Genomic DNA, 11,651 nt, shown 5'->3' with positions numbered 1-11,651 from the left:
AAACGACTTTTTCCCCAAAAATAAAAGAGCCAGAACCATGGGATTTGATTATACTACACAAAGACACACACACACACACACACACACACACACACACACACACACACACACACACACACACACACACACACACACTCAGACACACACACACACACACACACACACACACACACACACACACACACACAAACACACTCACACACACACACATGTATACACAGTGGCCTGCACAACAGTGTCTATTCAGAGGCTCTTGACAGTCTTCTCATTCCCATATAGTGAAATGGCCGCAAATTGATTGTAGCACTTTTCGCTCGTAGGGGAACAGGGAGGATCATAAGGGGGGGTTCAGCAAACAATGAGGCCGACAAATAGGAGCAAGCCCCAGATCAGGCGGTGTGCAGACCTCAGGCAGATTAGCAACAGCTGTCGATGGCATTGTCAGGGAGGGTGAAGGTGGTGTGGGTGTGTACATGTCTGTGTGTGTGTGTGTGTGGGTGTGTGTGTGTGCGTGCGTGTGTGTGTGTGTGTGTGTGTGTGTGTGTGTCGAGGGGTAGGGTGCTCGGTTGGACAGGCCTTTCAGGAGTAGTAGGGGGTAACCCTAAATACACCCTCCCCCCCCCCCCCCCGCCCCCCAACCATACATCTTTGGAAGAGGACCTCACCCTGTCATGATATCCATCCCAACGATCTCCATTGTGTCCCCCCTTACACACACACACCCTTTCTTCTGCAATGAAACAGTCACTAAAGTCTCATTTGTCGACCCGTTTCAAATGGTGGGTTGGACTGAGGGACTGAAGAGGGTGTGAGCGATAGAGTGCCTTGTGTTGTTCCTCTTCTTAATGGGGGGTGTGGGGGGGGGGGGGGTATGATTATGAGGGATTAATTGAGTGTAGCAAATTGGCAGGGATCTCAATAGGGATCAATGTGAAACAGGGCCATATGGCCACTGAGAAAGGGGCTAGAGGGAGAGTGATGCTAAATATGGAGGGGGGGTGGGGAGGAGGGGAGGGGGGGGGTCCATTGAAAAGAATACAAATCAGTCCTAAACTTATCTAAGACTCAATTATCCCTTTCACACGCCAAGGGGTGGGAGGGAACGAGGGAGGGACAGAGAAAAGAAAGAGAAAGCCAAAGGAGAGAAAGAGAGACGGACGTCAAGGCCCAGGAGGTGCACAGATGGTCAGGGTGCTAAAAAGAACTTTCCGCCGGACCAGAACTATTTTTCGGGCGTCTTTTCTTCGGGCCAAATTCACCGTAGAGAGATGGGGAGGCGTGTTTTTGTCCTGGACTGTTGTTATATTGCGTATTCATTGGTGTCTTATGGGGTGCACAGGTCCTTCTTTAAGGGGTGCTTGAGAGAGACACAATGAGCTGAGAGAAAGAGAGCTGAGCTCATGAATTGGGATATGAGAGCCGATGAGGGTGAGGAAGAGGAGGGTGAGGAAGAGGTCTCTGCTAAATGATCAACCATAATCCCCCAGCAGCAGCAGCAGTCTCTATGTCACACCCCCCCCCCCCCCCCCATACACACACACACACACACATACACACAGCTCTTTAAGCTTCCCAAATTCAATCCCCATACACACACACACACACACACACACACACACACACACACACACACACACACACACTCCTGACAGCATCATTCAAGAGCTTCTTAGATACCAGCCCACAAAGGACACACACAGAATGAACCAGGCCATGAATTTAGGGTTCCCTATTAGCCAGGCGCCATGTGTTACCCCTATACACCTCCCCTACCCAATGGGGGAGGGGGGGGGACATTTCTCAATGGGTGCCCCCCCCCCTCTCCTCAGGCCTGTGAAAGCCACTTGTCAGACTCCCAATTGAAGGCAGAGGGATTCATTGCATTAGCGAGGCTCATTCAGCCTATTATGTGCTTTTAAGGGCCCTTTCATTATAAGACACTTATAATTGACTAAATGAGAATGGGTGCCCCCACACAACAAACACACAACCACAAACACGTTCACACACACACACGTTCACACACACACACACACACACACACACACACACACGTTCACACACACACACACACACACACACACACACACACACACACACACACACACACACACACACACACACAGACCATAGCGGTACCTCTCCACATTTACACAGACAACACCACTACATCCAAAAGTTCAAAAGTCTTTGCTTACATCCTGTATCATCTGCAAATTATAGTATATAATGCACAGTTGGAACAGATTTATATACATTCAATATTATATTTTTTTTTTATGGGAATAGATGTACCCCTCCCAACGTAACACACTCCACAGCCCCACACCCCGCCCCTAAAAAAACCTCAAACATTAGTCTCTAAAGTTGGCTTTTGGTTCTTCGTGTCCTGTTCCAACCACGCACTCAGTTCCAGACGCACTCAGATATGAAATATGGACTGTTCTTATAATGGTTTGTGTCAAGTAAGGTTCTTGAAAAACAAGAAACAGCCACATGGTATTAACAGATTACTGCAAAGCGGCTGATCGATGTCTTTGGGAATGGGAACACAGCCCCGAACCCCCTTACAGACACACACACACACACACACACACACACACACACACACACACACACACACACACACACACACAGAGACACACACACACACACACACACACACACACACACACAGAGACACACACACACACACACACACACACACACACACTCACAGAGCTATTTTGGGATATTAGGCCACAATCACTCGCCAGCTAATCTACCGCCGCCCAGGGTCTCTGGAGGCATTCTGTTCCCGCGATAAGACCAGTATTACCGCCGGCGAGCCCGATTAGCGTCTCCGCGGCCGAGAGGCTAGAAAGAATGATGGACAGAGAAGACAAACAGGCCGATTACGCTCCGATGTTAACCGAACCACCCACCCCCCACCTCAACCACCCCACCCCACACCAGCGCCTTTGCCCTACGAATGCTTGATGGCTAAGGCCATGCAGGGGTTCCCCAAAAACATCCTCGAAAAGGAACGTGTTCGCTCGTGCATCCGAAAACCCAGCAGTTTCCCCGGTTCCTCAATATGGCACATTCACTGTGTGTGTGTGTATGTGATGGGGGGTCTATTCAAATCTTGTAGGCCCCTGACTGGGTACGGAGCGTGGAAGGGGCAGCCGGTATCTACCCAGGAAGGAACCCGGGACAAAGCCCTGCACTTAGGGTCACTGCGAGTGCTGGGTGGGCCCCTGCCAACCACTCACTGTGAGAGCGGATCTACTGAGCCTCCAGTAGCTCACTCAGGGGGTCATAAATCACTCCGTGGCAACGACCCCCGACCCCCCGACCCCTACACGGTGGAAAGCAGGAAACACAGAGGTGATTGTAGAAAGCGGAGGTCATGACCTTGGAAATGCTCTCACAGACAAATATACAGTACCAATGGCTGCTGTTAAAACTAGACCGGTGGATATAGCAGAACGTTCTAAATTGTTCTGATGGTTCCAATAGTCAAAATGGTTCTATCTGTTCTAAATTCTTAATGGTGATCAATGATAATAATGCTAATAATGATAACGACTGTAACAAAAGGGGCCCAAGTTGATTGCAGAAAATGGAGTTTATGACCAAGTCTCTCTGGAAGCACTTGCGATATAAGAACGATGACGGCTTACGGTTAAATGTAGCCTGGCGGATGCAGCAGTAGAAGGAGTTTTAAAACAGTGACTGCTACTAATAATGACTATTGAAAAAAAGAGTCCACCTCCTTTCATCCAAACTGTAAAAAATCAGATATGGGTTGGCAGGGACAATGGGGCAGCTTCCTGGGCTAACCAGGCCATGAATGGGCTTTGAAATGGTACGCAGTGGACCCGAACGTCCAAGGGTCCATTTATGCAGAGATTGAAATCAGTGCTGGAGACAATGCAAAGTGCAAACTATTTATGGACCACACCACCCGTCTTCAAGCACTCAGTCCCACACACAGACACAAGCACACACACACACACACACACACTGCATGGTCGTAATCAGGCCAGTGGTTTCCTCTGGGTTATTGTGCCCCCGGGTCTAGTTCAGTCATTCACTAAATCCATCCAGTTGCACCCGAGTCTGAGGACAATCAGCCCCGTCTGTGCCACTAGAGGAACATTATGCAATGCCACGAGTTGCGTCAGGACTTTGGGCACAAACACACAGAAAACACACAGGGAGGTAGAGAGGGAGGGAGAGAGAAAGAAGGAGGGAGAGAGAGAGAGAGGGAAGGAGAAAGAAAGAAGGAGGGAGAGAGAGAGGGATATAAAGAGAGAGAGAGGGAGAGGGAGAAAGAGAGAGAGAGGGAGAGAGAGAGAGAAAGAGAGAGAGAGGGAGAAAGAGGGAGAGAGGGAGAGAGAGGGAGAGAGAGAGCGAGAGAGAGAGAGAGAGAGAAAGAAAGGGTCTGGGATTACATTCTCGTGGGAATTTCTTCACAGAGGCTTGAGAAGCTGCCCTACAGCCTGGGCTTTCTGTGAAAGCTCTTAAATCTCCGCTGGTTTTGAGGTCAGGACGAATAGAGAGACAGAAGAAGGGAAAAAAAGGGCACTGTAATTTTATTTGTTTGTTTGTTTCTTGTTTATTGTTTTTTTCCTCTGCTTCCTCGGTAAAGATGGTGTTGGCGGTGATATCAATTGGCGTTTGAAATGTGCTGCTGAAGCCGCTTCTACCCCTTCTCAAAGCACAGCAGGGCCCAGATGGTTTGAGTGAAGTGATTTGATCACTGATTTTTTTGCCTGCTTGGGATTGTTTTCATATTTGTGAATGTTTGAGTTGTCAGTGTGTTATGTATTTATAAAACACTGGGACTGCGTTTACTCTATATGAGCCGTCTGTGTGCCCACATTACCATATCAAAGCCAGACACTAACCAATAGTAAACTAAACTAAGATAAACTAAAGGGGGTGGACACAATGAGCAGATGAGGAAACCCACATACATAAGTACGTCCGTACAGTCCAATAAGGACAATGTAGATGCTCTAAAATGCTGTCTTTTTAAACTAGAGTTGCATTTGTATTTAGGATTATCGGGCAGACTCATAGTCAACTAGTGGAGAACGTCATTCTAATGGAGATACTGCCACCTTGTGGTTGATTAGAGAAATTATGGGACTACGATGCAAAATTGAGAGTCTGTCATCAAGGCATTTCTCCTGAGGTTTTATTTGTGCATTCATTGTTAGACACAGTATGTTTTTAGTTACATGACAATGGGCTTCTTTCTTTATATAAAAACATGTCATGAACAACACATTTCAGTGTTTCTCAAAGTCAGGCTGACTTTCTCAAAATCTGATGATTAGCAGAATGAGAGTGATTTTTGTTCCTCATCCAACTTGAGTATCAAATGTGTTATGACATGTTAGGGGAAGGAAACAGCATAAAGATAACAAATATCTTAGACAGGATTTAAAGGTTGTTCAGAGGTTTTTAATTACTGAGTTTAATTTCTTTATTCACAAAGTCAAATTAGGAAGTTGGGAAAGTAAAATAATAATAATAATAATAATAAATAACAAAAACATTTGGTAGACTTACTGCTCAGAGTTACACCCCTGTCCTCATATCACCAACCCTGCAGACTTTTAATGAGGCTACAGGTGTGTCTCTCCCTACCACTTACTAGCGATGGGAAAGGTGTCCTACTCACCACACAGAAATGACGCATGGATGTAAAATAAGAGAGAGAGAGAAAGCCAATAAGTGTGTTTTTTTTTCTTGTCAAAGTCACTTCAGTGAGCTCTGTTTAGGAATTCTCCTGATCCACGCAAGGTTTGTAAGAGGAAAATACACTGGCCCATCTTAAATAAATACATTTCATTCTCAAGCTCTATTTGCTATCACATCGTGAAGTTACTTCAAGAAATTCCACCAAAGGCCGCGGCTCCACCAGAGTCTAGACCACCCTACTCTACGTTACATAAAAAAGATGGAAAAGAAAGATGATCATTGTGTGTTTTTCAAATTAGTCTCAGCACATTTCATTCTCAAAACACCACTAACTAGCATGGCCTCGGACTAAGCTTGTTGATCGCCTTGAATTGGGTAATTTGTAGTAAAACCACTATAGACGGTGGCCCCCCAGAGCTGACACCGCGAGACCTTCCATAACAATGGTAGGAGTGTCTATGTTTTGGCTAGTTTTATACGCGGTGACGGAGACGGATGGTAGAAGTCCAACTTTTCCCGAAACTATTTCGAAGAGCCAGTAATTCCTCGTTTGTGTCATTGATAGTAAAATACCATTGTTAGTAGCTATAGAAGTGGAACAAGAACATTTTGCAGTGATGTATAATGCTCCGGGCGTTTTTATTTTTTTTACAATAAACAAGAAAGCTAACCATAGCTAGCAAATTAGCTAGTTCCAGACTGGAAGCATCTTTTTTTGGCAGACTTCCTGTTGCATCAAACGATTGATGTAAGTTTCTGTGAGCTCGGTTCATTGTCGTCGCTACGCTTGTGGTGAGTCATGTTCACCTGTATACTTTTATAATGATGCAAATGATGACAATGTAACAGCATTATCAACACCTCCAAGTAATTTCCCCGTTTTGGTGCTGCTGTTAGTGGCTGAACAAGCTGCAATGCTAGCTGTTTAGCTCTTCAGCTAGCATAATCCGAACAGAACTAATGATGCGTATCAAAATCGGATAGGATTCCGACAGATTTCCATACAAGCCGACATTAACTACATATTGTGCATGCTATCCATCCCTCTCGACGAACACCACTATCCAGACTGACTGGCTTTGACGTGTCCTATGCAGCTGTCGTTAGCTTGGTAGAACGTATACAGTTAAGGTTAGCCGTTTGGGCTAGTTAATTAGCCAGCTGATTTTGATTGAGTAATAGGCAAGTTAGCGTTGTTGCATTGGCGTTGTGTAGGCCTGTGAGGAGAAAAAAACATAGTATATTCGTACCGATTCGTTCGCTTTACCACATCCTTAGTGTTGATACCTTGCTTGTATCCAGTCCTTCAATGATTGATTTAGCATTGTAGGTGGCTGTTGCCAGAAGTTTAGAACTAACGTTACACTACTATTGTGTCCGCTGTCAGTGGCAGTCAGGAGCATCCTATTTAAATTGCTAGCTTGTAATTGTATGCACGGCTGTCTGCGCCTTCGTGTTTGTCATTACCGTCTTTTAATTCACCACAGCCTTTGAGAGGACTAAATGCAGCTCGCCAGACTACGATGAGAATACCCTGACTCTCTGGAAGAATGGCTGCAGAGCTATTCCCTACTAAGAAACCGGCTCCTGTATCTACTCAGACATCCGGCAGCGCCGTGCAACAGTACCAGCAGCAGAACATCAGCAACAACAACACAATCCAGGGTTGCAACTGGCAAGGCCTCTATCCATCGATAAGAGAGAGGTATCCATCTGACACCAGCTTCACTGTGCTGTCTGTTTCTGAATACAAACCCCACTGTGTGTGTGTGTGTGTGTGTATGTGTGTATGTGTGTGTGTGTGTGTGTGTGTGTGTGTGTGTGTGTGTGTGTGTGTGTGTGTCACACAATCTGCATCACTGTAATACTTTGGCAATGGCATTGACAGGAAGTTGACAACGTCATTGTTTGTTCAAACCCAGCTATTTCTAATGTGTGCAGCAGTAATTGTGAGGGAGCGGCTGCTACTTAGGTGACCTTCCATGCTTCATGGAAGAGTGGCGCCAGTCTAATTCGTCATTTTTACTGCCCTTTGAATACTGGCCTTGCTGTCACAGTGCTGTGTTCTCTAAGCTCTGTCGTTGTGATCCTTGAGAGAAGACCAGTGAGGTTTTCTGCAACAGCAAAAACAAATGCTTGAGCTTTCCTTTACCGGTTGTATCTGCCAACCAGTACTTATTGTTTGCCATGCTGCTAATAAATAGCTCCAAACCCGGAATTTCCCTGAAAAGAACAAGGGTTATTACCACAATTATCAACAAAGGTGTTGTTTTAGTTGTTGTCGTGGTTGGCACGGCGAACAGAGTGCCAGGCTGCGTTCGTGGCGGTGTTTGCCCTGATGGCAAGAGTAATGCAGAGCATAATGCCGTCATTGTTGTTGTTTGCCTAATCTGCAGGAACTCAGTCATGTTCAACAACGAGCTGATGGCTGATGTGCACTTCGTGGTTGGGCCACCAGGGGGCACTCAGAGAGTACCAGGACACAAAGTAAGTGTGTGTTTCTACCTAAGTCAGTGTGTGTGCTTATCTTACAGGGTAAGGATGTATGTAGGCGTGTATCTCCTTCTTGAGAGTGTGTCTGCTCCATCTTTTTCTGTTTCTGAAACTATGTGAATACACACACACTGACTGAAATGGCACTGTGATGAAGGCTCTCTTCTGTACCTCTCTGTGACAGTATGTCCTACCATTCTGTGTTTCATTCCATGTTCTAAGGGGAGGGATTTACCTTAACTTTGTGACAAACGTACTTCAACAATGCAGCCCTAAATGCTAGTTGCTTTTCTTGTGCCCCACGGTAACAGTTAAACAAGTGAGAATATAAAGACAAGAAGGCATTTGGGGTATGAATAGGACTGTGGGGAGAATGATGATGATGATGATGATGTTCTCCTGTACCTCTGACAGTACGTCCTGGCGGTCGGGAGTTCGGTGTTCCATGCCATGTTCTACGGGGAGTTGGCTGAGGATAAGGAAGAGATCCGCATCCCAGATGTGGAGCCCCCTTCCTTCCTGGCCATGCTGAAGTAAGACATATATTTATACAGACTAATTTATCCTACATCCTTTCCACCAAATGATAACATCCTGTCAGCCAAACGTGACTTCCTGTCCTGTTGTCATTGAACACATGGACACGGATCAGGCAGGAATACCAGAGAGTAACCAGATGCCAAACCCCAACCTCTTGTGAAATAAATTGCACATCCTTTGGCCATTCTTTTTTAGTCATTGACATCCTGACTACTAAATACAGAAAAACTGTGGCATTAAAATTTGTGCATGAAATTGATCATTATTTTCACTTTAGGCCAAATTAATAAAAATGTAAAAAAGCAGGATGTATCCCTATTAGGTGACTATACTGGCACTGATTGCCTATCCCCCTTCTCCTCCTATCTTCTCTTTTTCTTTCCCTGTTCTCCGCCCCCTCTTTGTTCCTCAGGTACATCTACTGTGACGAGATCGACCTGTGTGCCGACACCGTTCTGGCCACGCTCTACGCTGCCAAGAAGTACATCGTGCCGCACCTGGCGCGCGCCTGCGTCTCGTTTTTGGAGACGTCGCTCAGCGCGCGCAACGCCTGCGTCCTGCTGTCGCAGAGCTGCCTGTTCGAGGAGCCCGAGCTGACGGAGCGCTGCTGGGAGGTGATCGACGCGCAGGCCGAGCTGGCGCTGCGCTCAGACGGCTTCTGCGACATTGACGCGCCCACGCTGGAGAGCATCCTGCGCCGTGAGACCCTCAACGCCAAGGAGACGGCTTTGTTCGACGCGGCGCTGCGCTGGGCCGAGGCTGAGTGTGGGCGGCAGGGCATAGTGCCGAGCGCCGAGAAGAAACGTGAGGCGCTCGGCAAAGCGCTCTACCTCATCCGCGTGCCCGCCATGCCACTGGACGACTTTGCCAACGGGCCTGCACAGTCGGGCGTGCTGACGCTGGCCGAGACCAACGACGTGTTTCTGTGGCACACGGCGGCACGAAAGCCGTCGCTGCTCTTCGTCCGCGAGCCCCGCGCCGGGCTGGCGCCGCAGCGGTGCCACCGCTTCCAGTCATGCGCGTACCGCAGCAACCAGTGGCGCTACCGTGGTCGCTGCGACAGCATCCAGTTCGCCGTGGACCGGCGCGTGTTTGTGGCGGGGTTCGGGCTGTACGGGTCGAGTTGCGGCTCGGCGGAGTACAGCGCCCGCATCGAGCTCAAGCGGCAAGGCGTGACACTCGGTGTGAGCGTGGCTAAATACTTCTCGGACGGCTCGAGCAGCACTTTCCCAGTGTGGTTCGAGCACCCCGTGCAGATAGAACCGGACACGTTCCACACGGCCAGCGTGGTTCTCGACGGGAACGAGCTGAGCTACTTCGGCCAGGAGGGCATGACAGAGGTGCAGTGTGGGAAGGTGACGTTCCAGTTCCAGTGCTCGTCCGACAGCACCAACGGAACTGGGGTACAGGGTGGACAAATCCCAGAACTCGTATTCTATGCCTGAGAGAGAAAGATGGAAGGATGGAAAGAAAGAGGGACAAAGAGAGGGAGGGAAGAGAACAGAGCTGGTGTTTCCCAGTAAACGACGCTTAGCGTAACTCATCCACTAACTGTGTGACTGCTATCGTATGATTACAGAAAGCGCTGCAGTTAAAGATGTCCTGTGATTATTTTTTTTTTACTTCCCTCGTCCCACTTTTTATCACTACGGTCCGAGAAAGACAGTTATTATTTTCCCCACTCAAACACTTAACATTCCTTAAAAGAACACCAATTTTTTGATTTTCCAGACCTTTCTATAGGTTCATCACTAGTGTGATGGAAGTCATTTCTTAATAACTGTGTACTTTTGTTTGAAAAGATGAGCACTGATGGTTCTTTTCAGACTATGGTCTTTCAAAGTTTACAACTAGCAGTTAAGTTTCGATGTCTTACCTGGGCGAGATCAATATCCTCCCAAAACATGAATCAATTTTTATTATCATTATTATTATTATTATTATTATTATTATTAAGCAGTCTCATGTGTTGATTATAAATAGTGGTATATGTACAAGCTATAACTGCGTAAGGACAATGAGTTATTTTTTTTCTGGAAAATGTTTCCAGTAATTGTACCAATTTTATAGCCAACATTACTAGCACAATTTTATGTTTCTGATCAAGAAACGGAATTTGCCAAGCAAAATGTGTCAATGTTTATATGTATTCACAATATTACTGTGATTTAAAACTTGTACTATTCTATTTTGTGTCATCATGAAAACCTGTGCCAGTATGACGACTACGTGCTGCCCTGGTAGTACTCGTTCTGAGCTAGCGGAACAAGAAGATGCGGCTGTGGCCGAGATGCTAACGGTTTACATGCTATCAAGGTGGCGGCCACACTCCTACATACTGAGCATAGAGCTTAATACTGACTGCTTTCTTTTAAATGAACTGTAGCTGGTCATGTCGTTAAATAAGTCTTAATGCTGCTAGACCAACAGTATCTTCCCCTTTGGAACCACCCATACATACATGCATCTTTGTTTCTGGTGATTTGATTTCTTTTGTTTACATTTTTCAGGGCCTGACAAAGTGACCAACTGCAATAATAGGCCAGAGACAAGAAAAATCCATGTGTGGAATTCACATGAATATGGTAGTGAGCCTAAACAATGCGAATTTTGTTTTAAGGTGTGTTGAAAAGAAAAATAACAAACTCACAGGCAGTTCATTTTGGGGTGGATAGACAGACACCTTCTATACAGTCAGACGTTATTGGATGCGTGAAATAATCAAGAACATCTGTACACTACAAACTCTATCCAGTAACTCAAGCAACTTCCCCCCCCCCCCAACTCTTTCCCCAATACAAGGAGCACTACACCCAGTCTGTTTCAGCGGCGGCGTTACCTGAAGGAATTCAGCTCAGAACTGCAGTCAGTGAAGCCCTGTGCTCAAGTGAAGTATGAATTACAGTGTGCAGAATAAACAA

The 11,651-nt window shown here is 46.5% G+C and overlaps 1 protein-coding gene across 1 annotated transcript; it reads left to right on the top strand.

Moving 5' to 3' along the window:
• The first annotated feature begins 6,200 nt into the window (after positions 1–6,200).
• Positions 6,201–10,932, top strand: btbd3a (BTB (POZ) domain containing 3a). The gene is made up of 5 exons (XM_080831903.1): positions 6,201–6,489; positions 7,185–7,402; positions 8,094–8,184; positions 8,605–8,723; positions 9,143–10,932. Exons 2-5 carry the CDS (start codon positions 7,248–7,250, stop codon positions 10,173–10,175), a joined length of 1,398 nt encoding a protein of 465 aa, XP_080688029.1. The 5' UTR covers positions 6,201–6,489; positions 7,185–7,247; the 3' UTR covers positions 10,176–10,932.
• Positions 10,933–11,651: the final 719 nt, after the last annotated feature.

The sequence above is a fragment of the Sprattus sprattus genome (genome assembly GCF_963457725.1).
Source record: "Sprattus sprattus genome assembly, chromosome: 1".
Taxonomy (NCBI): Eukaryota; Metazoa; Chordata; class Actinopteri; order Clupeiformes; family Clupeidae; genus Sprattus; species Sprattus sprattus.
Note: the sequence above shows the minus strand (reverse complement) of the source record. Positions and strands in the feature narration are given on the sequence as shown.